A 13,095-nucleotide genomic window follows, 5' to 3' on the forward strand; every position below is an offset into this window, starting at 1 on the left:
ATTAGCTAAACTAAAATAATATCTTGCTGGTACATTTTCTGTTTAGGAGCAGATCCAACAATGGGACTTAGATACCTGTAAATTAGTTACTGCAGTGCCTGTGAGCTGTGTGGCCTATGGAGTCCAAAAACTTGTTATGCACTGAACAAGTCCAGTACTTAATAAGAGTAAATTGTCTCAGAAGACTAATTCATAGAGCCGAATGCTAAAGATAGCTGTAATGGAGCAGATAATCAGATGGGGGGGTAGGGGAAAGACAGCTCTGGGTCCCAGACTTCCTCTAGGAAAATATTGTTACTTTAAACCAGTAACTTGAGGTGAAAAGAAATAAAACATTTTAGGAAACACAGACTAAAACTTGGGTTATCTGGGAGTCTTAGCCACTAGAGTCATATTCCCCCATAGGTGCTCTGCTTCTGGTGCCAAACCCTGGAAATGGGAGACAGGTGCAAATTTAATAGAGCTCATTAAGTTACCTTCTATCGGCTGAGCCATGGTAACCAGCCCGCAGTGCTCTTCTCCCGTGGCAAAGGCGAGGTAAATGCACAGTAATTCACAGAATCACAGAATGTTCAGGGTTGGAAGGGACCTCTGTGAGTCATCTAGTCCAACCCCCCTGCCAAAGCAGGGTCACCTACAGCAGGCTGCACAGGACTGCATCCAGGCAGGTCTTGAATATCTCCAGAAAAGGAGACTCCACCACCTCCCTGGGCAGCCTGTTCCAGGGCTCCGTCACCCTCAGAGAGAAGAAGTTCCTCCTCATGTTCAGACGGAACTTCCTGTGCCTCAGTTTGTGCCCATTGCCCCTTGTCCTGTCACTGGGCACCACTGAAAAGAGCTTGGCCCCATCCTCCTGACACCCACCCTGCAGATATTTAGAAGCATTTATAAGGTCCCCTCTCAGCCTTCTCTTCTTCAGGCTGAACAAGACCAGCTCCCTCAGCCTCTCCTCGTGGGAGAGATGCTCCAGTCCCCTCATCATCCTCGTAGCCCTCCGCTGGCCTCTCTCCAGCAGCTCCTCATCTTTCTTGAACTGGGGAGCCCAGAACTGGACAGAGTACTCCAGATGGGAACCTGGCTTCTCTGCTGGACGCGACTCAGCTGCCTGCTTTTCAGGCCAGGAGGGAGTCCAGGGCCCAAACAGCGTGGGCACGTATTCTCTGCTGGCACTTCTGTGAAAAATAAAGGCAGCAAGTTTAGGTGCTTCCAGGGTTAAAGAAGGAATCCTTTTTTTTTAATTTAAATTTCAAACTCGGGTATTTTAAATGTCAAGGTCCTTTTTAGGAACCCTTGGCGGAGTTTAGCGAGAGTTCACGAGGACGCGAAGCAAGGTTGGCGGGACCTGAAGGGAAAACTCTCCCGACACCGCCCTGACTGAGGGCACGGAGGCAACGGCAAAGCCGCCTCTTCCCGGGGCACCTTCCCTGTGCCCCCCCGCAGCCTCCCGCACCGCAGACAAAGGGCGGGCGGGCGGCCCTCACGCCGGGGCGCCGCTCCCTTCGCCTCACCGCGCCGCCGCCTTTTCCCGCCACTCTCCCTCACGGGGCGGCTGAGGGGGCTCCGGGCCTGCCCGGCGTCGGGCAGCGCCGGCAGGGTTAACCCTGAGGAATGCGGCGGGAGGAATGCGCATGCAGATGAGATGGATGCTAATCTCATGCTAATGAGCCGCGGCCGCCCGGGGCTCAGCCGGGCTCCCCAGCGCCCAGACGGCAGCTGGGCTCCGCCGGCAACCCCGACCCGGGCAGGGCGGCAGCCCCGGCATGGTGGACTGAGACCCGGCCGCCGAGGAGGGCTGCTTCGCCGGGCTTCCGCGAACGGCCCGCTGCGTGCCGCCCCGGCCCCCGCTGCCGGCCCCTTCCCCGTCCCCCCGGCTCGGGTCGGGGCTTTTCCCGCTTCCCGTCTTTCTTTCTGTCCCTATGGAGCAGCTACCCCCGCCGCCCGACCATGCCTAGGAAAGCGGGGAATGGGCAGCTCCCCTTACCCGATGGCTGGGAGGAGGCGAGGGATTACGACGGCAAAGTCTTCTACATCGACCACAACACCAAGCGGACCAGTTGGATCGACCCCCGGGACAGGTGGGTGAGCGGGCGGGGAGCTGGCGAGGCCCGGGCCCCTCCGACGGGGGGCGGGAGAAGCCCCTGTGTGCAGCCATCGCTGCCAGTTTTCAAGCCTGTTGCGTGAGTTCGTGGTTTTGGGGGGGCTGGGAGGGAAGCCCATAGAGCTCTTCCCGGAGGCGTCGGGGGGTCGGTAGCGTTCCCCGGCAGGTAGCGAAGTTTGCGAGTCCCTCCCAAACGAGAGGCGCTGGCTCTTCGCCACCCCCCTGCCCCGGGCCGCCTCCCTCCCTCCCTCCCGGAGTGTCCCGGACGCCTGTCCCGCCCGTAGTCCCCCCCACCCCGGTCCCGGGGACCGCCTGCCGCCCGGAGAGGTGCGGTCTGCCGGCGGAGAAGGAGCCGGGGCGGCGGGAGGCCTGCTGTGCTCGCTAGGCCTCAGCGAGCCCCAGCCCGCTTCAGCTCCCCCCGGCAGCCGGAGCCCCGGGCGTTCGCTGCCCCTTCCAGGTCCGAGCGCCGTCAATCGGCCGAGCTCCTCTGGGAATCCTGCAGCGAGCCGGGGAGCCGGCTCGGAGGCCGCTCCCCGGGGCAGGGCTGCTGCTGGGGAGGGGTCCCGGCCCGCTGGGGAGGCTGCGGTGGCTCTTTCCAACAGCTGGGTGATCGACGCCCCGGATACCTGTTGTAGATTTTGTCCAAAGTGGTCCTGAAAAGTAATTACCGCCCAAAACTTTGCGTGTTGCCTTCGAAAACAGTACAATCTAATTATCAAAAACTTCTGAAAGGCATTACAGATTTATAGGACAAGCTGCACTGAATTATAAATGAAGGCCTTGGTGTACGTTTCTCTGGTGGAATTGGAAACGGTAGTTGTGGCGAAGCTGGCTGGCTCCAAGTTGCGTAGGGAAAGTTCTGACAAGCATCACACGCTGTGTTAGGCCTGCTCCTCTGCCCTGCTTGCTATTACAGCAAATTCCAGTAGCGGCAAACTTGATACTTAAATTCCTTTGTACTTCAAAACATGTAAACATTAGTGAGGTGGTGAGGTGTACAGGACAGTGTTGTTTATTACACCTGGCCTTCTGGCGTGATTGAGTATAGATTTCTTTACCACGGTCACTAAAAACTTCTGGTTTTACTGTCTCTAGAAATAGTGAATTTGAAATTTTGTTTAGTTTTCAACTTTTAATTTGTGTTTGCAACTTTTGTGTTTGCAAAGCAGCATGCCAGATGATACGGTTGAGGGAAAGCGAAACGTGACATTGGAGCGTAGTCATGATAGTAATGCCTCATGAGTACACCAATCTAAAATTCTATTTACACATTCTGAAAAGTTCAAGAATATTCATATTTGGTGGTAAAATTTGAGTCTTTGCTTTCACTAACAGAGTAGACAGCGAAGTGAGTAACACTTGTGTGTTTGCCATCCTATAGGGATGGGATAAATATTGTTTCGTTACTGTCTTGATTACAGGTGAAAGAGAAATCAAGCCCTGATACTTGATAATCTGTAATGAGAACTAAGGAAGTAAAGTCCTTTTTCAGAAAGAGTGGTGTTTGAAATAATTGATAACCTGTGTCAGCCATGCAAAACAAACAGAGAGATTTTGCCCTAGGTGCTTGAGAGGATCCGTGCTTTAATGTACATGGCTCAGCTGCGAAGCTGAATCGCCTGCACAGAAGAGAGACTAACAGGCCCATTTAATGTGCAGCTTACAGTATTTGTATTTACAATGTCCATATTTACAAGCTGTATTTATACTGGTGACCTGGTTTGGAAAAGTGAACAAGAAATGCATGAATGTGCTGTGATGACTTTGCTCTAGATTCCGTTGTATCTTCCAGGTATTTAGAGAAAGTATGTTCGGAAACCATGCAGGACATAATTAGGGCTCGCTGTCAGAAGAGCTGAAAAGTCATCTTTCAAGTGTGTCAATACAATAAAATCTGGATTTATGCTATTTTTAAAACTTACCTTAAATGGTCAAAATCAAGATAATCGATTCTACAGAAAGACTGAAAACACGTTCCCTTGTTTGATGATACTTTAGGAGTTTGGGTTTTTTTAACATTTTCTCTGATGGAGGTCATAAAGTTTTCATAATGTACTTGTGGAATATTTTAGTATGTGGGCTCCTAAAATCTTCCATTGGTAAAGCAAGTGTGGAACACATAAGTTTTTATGGACAATATTCCTACTGCCATTGTCACACTGCACTCCCTGGATGATTACATAGAAAAGTTACGCTTGATGTTTTAAAATAATCTTTATCCTCCTTGATTTAGAATATACAAATACTGAAGACTAGTGCTGTGAGATACCGGCCATATGTCTGTGGGTTGCCAGGTGTAGTTGAGCACAATTAGGAACCTCTTTGTTACTGGTTTAAAATATTCATGTCTAGAAGTAAGCTGACAGTTGAAAATGTCATATTTCAAAGCTTCCTGGAAAATTCTGTGTTTTTTTTTAGTATAATGATTCTTTTTCTAATGTGTCTTTCTAGACTGTTCTGATGGTACATGTATTTGTTACTGCTTGTATGGTGCAGGTCTGTTAATATAATGATAGTCTTGCGTACAGCTGTGGGGAAAAACGCCTCACATCATCTTCAAGCTTGGGGCTCGGTTTTCAGTTTTGACGGCTTCATTTATCTGAGTAATGCCATTGACACTGGAGAATCTCATGCTTGTAAGGGCAGGAGTATCTTGACTGGTGTTTTAGGAGTGTGGTGGAAGCTATTTGAATTGCTCCGTTCTTCAGGGGGTTTTAATGTTTTGTGCTATCCAACAGTGATTTTTCTCTCCAAACGCTTAGGGTAAGGTGTTGATTTGTTTTGAAGACTGTTGGCCCCAAAGAGAGGGCACTTTGAGATATAAGGTGTGACAAAGAGAAACATAAAGGCGAGAACGTGGAGTTGTAGGAACATTTTCACTTGTTAAATACGTAGAGGTTATTTCTTTGTTTGACTCCTCCAAGCTACAGCAAACTGAGAACTCGCTGATCTTGACAGTTCTTCTGAAACTGGTTTATTATAAGAAGGGAAATAGCCTAAAATACCAATTGAATCCTGCTACTGCTTGTCAAAGTTATAAAAAGACAACTACGGACCAAAGAGCATGAATCAGATGAAAAGGTGAGGAGGAGTTAGAGGAATTAATACTTTTCTTTGAAGTTCCCTTGAAACTCTTTCAAGTTCCTGGGATACTGAGCTACAGTAAGGTGTTGGTGTGATTTTTGTTCTGATAGACAATTGAGAGGGGCTTGGGGTGGAGACAGAAGTTTGAAAAGGAAAATTTTTCATTTTTCCTGTCATTCAACACATTTTTAAGTAGGCCCCATGTTTGTTATATTCCTTAGTGGAACCAACAAAGTAGAGCACCGAGGAGGAGCGGAATACGAGATGCGGATCTCAGTACCCTCAAAGCTTCAGCAGTTGGGTGACGTTTCATTTTTCTCACCAGGAGCGCAGGGCTTCTCAGACCTTGGTTCCTGCATAGTAAATTGTCCGTGCCCCACTGCTGATCACCACTGACTCAAAACAGATACCTTTTTTTTAATAGCTTACATAAAAGGAGTTCCATATCACAAATTATGAAGCTGCAAGTGATCTTTATTTAAATGTTTATCTGCACTCCTGTCAGAGTGGTAAGGAGCGAGCTGTTATGAGAACAAAACTGTCCTTTCTTTCTGCCCCCTTTTTATTTCCCTTTCCATCGAGGAGAAAAATCTGTTTAAAATATATTTGTACATTTGAAATAGTTTGTAGTATACTTTTGCTAGAATGTTTCAAGAATACTTGCTAGATATGTAACCAAGAGAGTGCTGGAGAGACTTTGCATGTGCAGAAACCAGAGAACTTTACAATTTGAGGGACTGTGAAAGAATTTTCTTTGTGGTGATGCAGAGAGGGAATGCAGTTTCCATTGCTGCTTTTATCTTCTGGGAAGGTGATAACACTCCATTTTTTTTATCATGGAATTCTGTAACTTGTGCAAGATTTGTCTGAATTAGAACCTTTATTAGATTTCAGCCATTAAACGTTGCATGCCCTTTTCCCTTGGAAAAGAAGGGCACTTTGTTCCTTACTTTTTCACTGGAACTTGCTTTCTCTTGTCCCGTGAACAGCAGAGACTGTGAGAAGGGAAGCTGCTGAGGTCAAGTTTCTTGAGCAGGGGGACTTCCATCCCGTCTTTCCTGGGCCCTACCATAGCTCAGGGGTGCCTGGTAGAAGGCTTCCAGTCAAGTGGAGACTCGGAGAAATAGAAGGTGTGTAAGATACCATGCTGGTAAAAGTTCAAGGGGGCAAATAAGAGGCAAGCAGAAATGGGAATAGTGTGATGGGGGAGGCATTATCAGAGATTGGAAAATGCCTTTGAGCTGATTCTTTTCCGCGTGGAAGTAAGCTGTGTTGTGATGGATAGTAAAAGTTATTCCACCCATCTGAAGTGTCTGGTGTCTGAGGCAAGTACAGTTCTGTGTGAAATGGGTGATCTGCAGGACTTCAGCTAAAATAGGAAAAAATTCTGAAATGTTAAAACTTCTGGGTGGATGGAAGGGAACAAAGATTAGGGAAGAAATAGGAGTATGATTCATCTGTCCTTTGAAGAATAATGATGCTAAATCGAAATTTTAGTCATTACCTTTTGAAAGCGATGGATCTTAATTCTGTGTTAAGTGCAAATCTCAACATTGCTGATTAAGGTAGGACTAGAGCAACTACCTGAGAAATCCTTTCTTTAGGGTGCTGCTTGCTAAGAGTGAATTTAATGGCAAACTATCACTGAAGGGTTCCCTTTCTCATCCCTCTTCTATTTTCCCTTGCAACTCCCTTGTTTGCTGAGGAGGACATTGGGCTTTTACGTTTTCAGTGGCGTAGAGCTATTAAATGATTGCCTCCACATACCCTATGAAATTCTAACCTTGATAAGAAATAATCACCTGCCTATTTTGGAAAATCAGTAGAGGATCATTTGATGATGCTCCAAGGTGTACAATTTGCCATAATCCTGTAGTGACATAGGACAATGATTTTTTTTCCACTAATATCTTTCTCTGCCTTATTTCATCCTGTAGTATCATTTGCTGGTTTTTATCCTAATTCCACCCAATTTTGTTCCTGTCTGCTTGTCTGCTCAGGAATGTGCATATTCCCTGTGAAACTGTCTGGTATCTCATTCTGGTTTCAGTGACAGGTTGGGAACTGCTTTTACTTAATTGATGTATATTTATTCAAAATAAAACCTGTGATGAACTGGCAATGAGAGACTAGCTGTGTCTGAACTTCTGACACCTTCATTTGTTTATCCAGTGTGAAGTAGAATTCTAATATTACAGTGCTAATATAGCTGTGATAGCATCAGACAGTGTTAAAATACATAGTGATTGTGTATGTGGGTTTTTTAACCAGTCTGTCATTTGCTTGGGGCTACGTGTTGTTGATTTTAGCCTTAGTGAAAATGGCTATGGTAACTCTGAGATAACGCTTTTATTCTTTATTTCTCTGGGAGTGATAGGGCTGCACTATATCTTTCATCTCGGAGCATGTGAAGTTAACAAGTCAGGAAATGCTGCGGAGTATTTGCTTATGTGTGCAAAGTATGTGCCGGTGGTTGAAGCCAAGGACTGTGACCTGGCATGTAAAGCGGGGCAAGTGGTCTAGACTGTGGCTGATCCAGACCTGTGTCTGTAATGCTTGCCTACTGGAGTTGTTTCAATTAAAACCTATCTTGACTTACAGAATAGTATTACTGTAGTTGTCATGCACTATGTAAGCCTTAATGAGAAGCTGTACGTATGAAGGAAAACAGATCTTTTCTCAAAGGAGTAGAGCTGAGCTGTTTGCTAGTGATGTCCTACTACAATATGATTAAATAAAGGAATCCTTCAGAACTATCTTGTATTTTCAGAGAAGGGGAACTGGCTTTACTTTGAAGTAATAGCTGTGAAAGAAGTTTTCATTTTTACAGATAAGGGTTAATATATAGATCAAATAACACAAATTATTTATAGCTTTATAGGTCTGTACAGATTACATCAGGAGCTCTTGTTTTCCTTTAGTTAAACAGCTTGTGGTCAACTCTGGTTAAAATTCTGTGTTTTGAACCTGTTATTAGAATTATTAGAATAAGATAATAGGATTTCTCTACTTCCACTTACTAATGTTTGTAATGTCTAGAGACAAGTTGAATTTTGTGAAATAGGTTTTGGTTTTCTTGCTCCTTTTTTTTTTTTTTTTAGCCTAAAAAAATGTTACGGCTATTTAAGATTTCACGATTTTTATATCACATAGATGACTAAAAACTAGAAGAATACTCATGGAAGTAATGGAAAAGATTGAAAATGGACAAACGTACAGTAATATTTCCATGGTGACACATTTTCAGAAAGGCACAAATGGAAACAATGCTAAGATTCCACCACTGTTGTGCCAGGACATGTAAATTCTCACTACAGCAACCTGCAAGGGAAGTGGAAAAGGATTGCAGAGGAGTAACGCAGTCCATGGAGTCTGGACTGCCATAGTTCTGTTTACATGTCCTTCTCTTGCCACCAAATAGTGAACTGACCCCAGGAGATGATTTGGCTAAAAGGAAACCCCTTGCTTTGAGGGTTGTTTTCCAGCAGAACCAGCTTGTTGTGTCACTGAATGGATACTGGTGCTGGTGTGAGGCAGGAGGCAAGTCCAGAGCTGGGAGCAAAATGGGAAAGTGATGCTGTAGAAACCAAGATGTAGATCAGTCCTAGCTGCCTTTGAACCGTCTTCTTAGGTGTCCATTTCTTTTGTTGGGTTTCTCCATGGTTTTCTTGTGTGTTGTCTTCACCTTTGCTTTGAACCAGCAGTACAACTGTCACAGACATCTTGATCCTAAACATGTTTTCTGTCACCAAGAAACCTTCATGATGTTGTGGACTTTACTGACTTTTAAAATGTTTGTTACTGTGAAGCTCTTGTTGAAGAGAAATTTTGTCATTGCGCAGTTGGAGAGTTAGATCCTGTTTTCCGGGAATGTGCTGCAGTTGGCAATATGCTTATGAATAGCTAATTTCTACTGTGTATGAGAGTAGATTAGAAATTCTTTGACTTTGATGCATTTTTTTCCTATTATTCATAAAATGTGTTTTAGACTCTACTGCAAAGTATCTCACCAGAATGATGATATAATTCACAACTTTGAATGTTTTATTACATGAAGCAAAATGGAGCCATTTGTCTTTGTGTATTTGAGGGAGTTGTCTGTATGGATGCATTGACTTGTCCTTCGTTTGGAAGGACGAGCTAGCGGCTGAAAAGGGGAATGATACAGTAGTTATGGCTTCCATTTTGTGTTGCTTGAGTATTTGGTAGCATTTTGCTTTGTGGGTGTATGGTTTGGGCCTTTTTAAATAGCACATTTTAAGTGTTGCTGCGTACTATTGCTCTTTCCAGTGACTTTTTTCTGTGCAAACCATTATTGATGGTGAAGTTCCTACCTGGAGCTGGCTGTTCTTTTTAAAAGGTAGTGAAAGGGCTTCTTCAGGGAGAGATTGCTTCCTTCCCCCCCCTGCTTTGGGTGTACTCTTTTAAGGCTAATTTGCTTTTGGAATTTTTTGGTTGGTTAGGAGGCTAGAGGCGGTCTGTCAGTGGTATGAATGTATTCTGTCAACTGAAACAATCATTTGCATCTCGTAGAACAAGATCAGATGCTGTCCTTTGAACTTGGATACTGTTTGCACTTGAAGAAAGGCAACTTTATCTCATCAACTCTGAATGCGTATTGTATTCAAAGTAATTGTTTGGGTATGTAAAGACATATTGTCTTGGGAGAGCCAACTCGAATTTCTGCATACTCTTGCTGTGTGCTGTACAATACTGTATGTTGGACCTGCTTTGGTATGTCTGTGCTATTTTTCTCAGTTCATTAAATCCAACTTCAATCTTTATTTGAAAAACAAAAAGAACAACCGTACTGGGATGCCTTCCACAATATGCTGTTTGTTCTGATAATCAAGCTTTCAGTGTCTGGATATATCAAATTTTTCTTACTTTCGGTATAGTGGAGAAGATCTAGAAGAATCTGTGTTTTAACTAAATCCTGCTAGGACATTCTCTTTGTATTAGCAACTTTCTCATGTTGTTAATGAAGGAGCAGTACTTTGCACACCTATTGTTTCTTTTCAAAGTACTTTTAAGTGCTAAACTGTACTCTTGTCCAGATAGCCTATAGCTCTGACCTGTGAGGATTTCTTACTCTGATTAAATGCCTAGTCCTTCGCTCTGAAGAGCTTACCTCCCTCATTCCGCTGGGGATGTCTGACAAAGCTGTAGGTATCTTTAATCATGTAGCAGATGAACTTCTGATATTCTGCAGACTGTGTGCAAGCCCATCATGCCATATGGCAGTAAGCATGCCCAGCACATGATGAATGGCACCTGCCTTTTAGCTGCGTGGCAGGCGTATGTCTTGGCAGCATCTTGTCAAGTAACAGGGTTTGACCGAAGCGCAGGTGTCCCCTGTCATGTAGCTGCATGGCAGCTATATGTTTTTATTGGGATCACACTGCGGAGGAACAGTTCTGGTCGCTTCTGTCTGTCACTCTGGGACACTTCTGGTCATCGGAAGGCAGGGTGATTTGATAACATCGTTCTCTGGTACTTCCAGAAGAGGAGGTGTGGCCCACTTCAGCTGAAAAAAGGGACATTGTAACCTTGCAGGCTGTCTGTGGTGGATTGCAGAAAATTGTCAGGGAAAGGCATTTATTTGTTCTTGATGAGGGAACAATGGGGTGGGTTTTTTCCTTTGTTCAATGCTATCCGTTGGTAACTGTAGTCTAGTCCAGAAACACCTGTCTTGTGGCCTGATGATCTGACTGAGAGTACTCTTGTTCAAAGCCTAGTCCCTTCATTCTTGGTTCAGATTTCCTTGATTATGCTAAAAATGTTGATGTAGACTTAGAACTTTCTGACTGTTCACTGGTATTAACAAAAAGTCTGTATGAAAACTCTTAATTCCTGTTAGAAATAACCCTGTGCAAAATTTCAGTGGGTTAATAAACAGTTACTGTGCATCAGAGAGAGAGATATGTGATTCAAATTTAATTTGTTGTTAAAAGTTTGAAAGAAGTTAGGTCATGATTTTTGTATACGCTTGGAGATGTATTTCCAGGTGTATCTAAGGGCACTGTCCATCCAGATTTGACCTCCATATTCCCAAGACTTATAGAATGTGTGCTTGGTTTATTCACATATTGCCAAAACAAAAAAAAAAATCAAGTCATTTTCAGCTCATTCTGTCAGTGCTGTCTGAACACATTGTGCCATCTTGTACAGCAATTTGTGATAAATGTTCAAGTACGACCTTGCAAATGTTATGTATGATTGCATTTTTTTTTTCTGAGGCATTGCATTGATTTTAATGACATTCCCAGCAGTGGACAGTTTTATTGTCTGCAGGATCTGACCTAAATGATAGTTTGGGTTTTTTGTTGCTTGAGACTTTTACTGCAAGGACTTGCACTTACCTTCCCTCGTTAGTTTGGACAGAGTTGTACAGTGATGAACAATTCTAGTGTGAAATGCTGTAGACTTCTCTAAGAGATTTGCAAAATAAGCTATGGTATGAGTTTAAGGCACAAAATTATTCAGTACTGAATTCCAGAGTGAACAGTGACAAACTGCTAAAATTGGAATTGGAATGTCCGTAGAGTTGGAGTAAAATAGAGAAAACAGGATACTGCTCAGATGATGTGATCTCTAAGGGTCTGACTTTGAATTTCACCCTCCTGAAGTAATGTTCCTATTAATTTACTGGACTGGAATGTAGACCTGTAGAGAAGTGCCAGCAATCGAGGTCTTGTCTTCTGTGTTTCTGTGTCTTAGTGTTCCTGGACAGTAGGAGTTTTGCCAGAGTTTTTCATATTTCCCACATTCTTTTGCAATTGCCAGCTTTGTTGTGTGCAGAAGTGGCAGGCTGAGGTGGTGCTCTAGTGGGTTATAGCATGAAGAAGGACCATTTGGAATGGAAGTATTAAAGATTCAAAATATATTTTCCTGAAGCATGGAGTAGTAAATGATTCTATGTAAGGGGATGCAATTCAAGACAGCAGTCGGACAAGCGGTGAAGTCCTCTTTCTGTCACCTTGTGAGTATTGCAGTGTTTGAAATGAACTGTTAACACATTGAGAATCATTCTGGTGAACAGTAGAATGCTATGGATGTGAATAATCATCCGAGACCTCTACAGGACATTCCTGAAATAGTATTCAAATGACTAGAGAAATTATGGGATGCAGCAACGCACACAAACACTACGTAAGCCTTTTAGTCAGGCTAGTGCAGTCAGTGTTTACTACTGCGGTAAGTAAGGCTCAATACGCAGGAACTTACACAGTAAACAGATGATTTCTTAAAGTTTCTGAGCTTTGCATGTTCTTTTATGTTTTCCCTCTGCTATTTATAATCCCTAGGCTCTCTCTTTATATCTGCTCTTTGAGAGAAAGACTGCAGTGAACTGAAGTCCGAGGTTTGCTAAGGAGTTATTAATTGGTTACACTGCTGTGCTAGCTAAATTAATGATACTGTGGGCTAGAAGGTGAATTGCTCGTAGCAAAACAAATTATTATGGTGATACAGGTTACACATTTTGGTCCTTGTTTATGTTGTTTGCTTGTCTGATTCTTCTGCCTCCCTTGCTAGCATGGCTTACAGTGATCTAAAATGCGCCTGATTTGCATTCAGGACCTGGCTGGCCCATTTGTTCAGAATACATGAAAGCCATCAAATCTTTATTTTTCCAGGCAAGATTTTGGCAAGAAAGTAAGCTTTGAGGACAGATGTAGAACAGTCTTAAAAATCTTTAGTCTCCCGTACTTGATGTTTTGCGTCCTTTTTTTGTCAGTCAGGTTTTGCTGAAAAGTTGTAAGATACCTTCTTTCTGGTCGTAGTTGTGGTGCCTAATGTGGTTATTATTTTAAGAATGTGTGAAGAGTGTATAGAAAAAAGGAAAAAACAAAGTAGTGTTCCCATAATCAACACTTGATTTTTTTTTTTTTTTTTCTTCTAGATTTGGCAGG

General features: G+C 43.6%; 1 protein-coding gene across 1 annotated transcript in view; it reads left to right on the forward strand.

The window, feature by feature from the left end:
• Positions 1 to 1,686: 1,686 nt before the first annotated feature.
• The window catches only part of WWC2 (WW and C2 domain containing 2), a 102,912-nt gene continuing 91,503 nt past the window's right edge, over positions 1,687 to 13,095 (forward strand). The window contains exon 1 of the mRNA XM_075421817.1: positions 1,687 to 2,075. Coding sequence (XP_075277932.1) covers positions 1,945 to 2,075 — 131 coding nt within the window. The 5' untranslated portion in view covers positions 1,687 to 1,944. The remainder of the gene's footprint in view (positions 2,076 to 13,095) is intronic.

Source organism: Opisthocomus hoazin, chromosome 5 (assembly GCF_030867145.1).
Source record: "Opisthocomus hoazin isolate bOpiHoa1 chromosome 5, bOpiHoa1.hap1, whole genome shotgun sequence".
NCBI lineage: Eukaryota > Metazoa > Chordata > Aves > Opisthocomiformes > Opisthocomidae > Opisthocomus > Opisthocomus hoazin.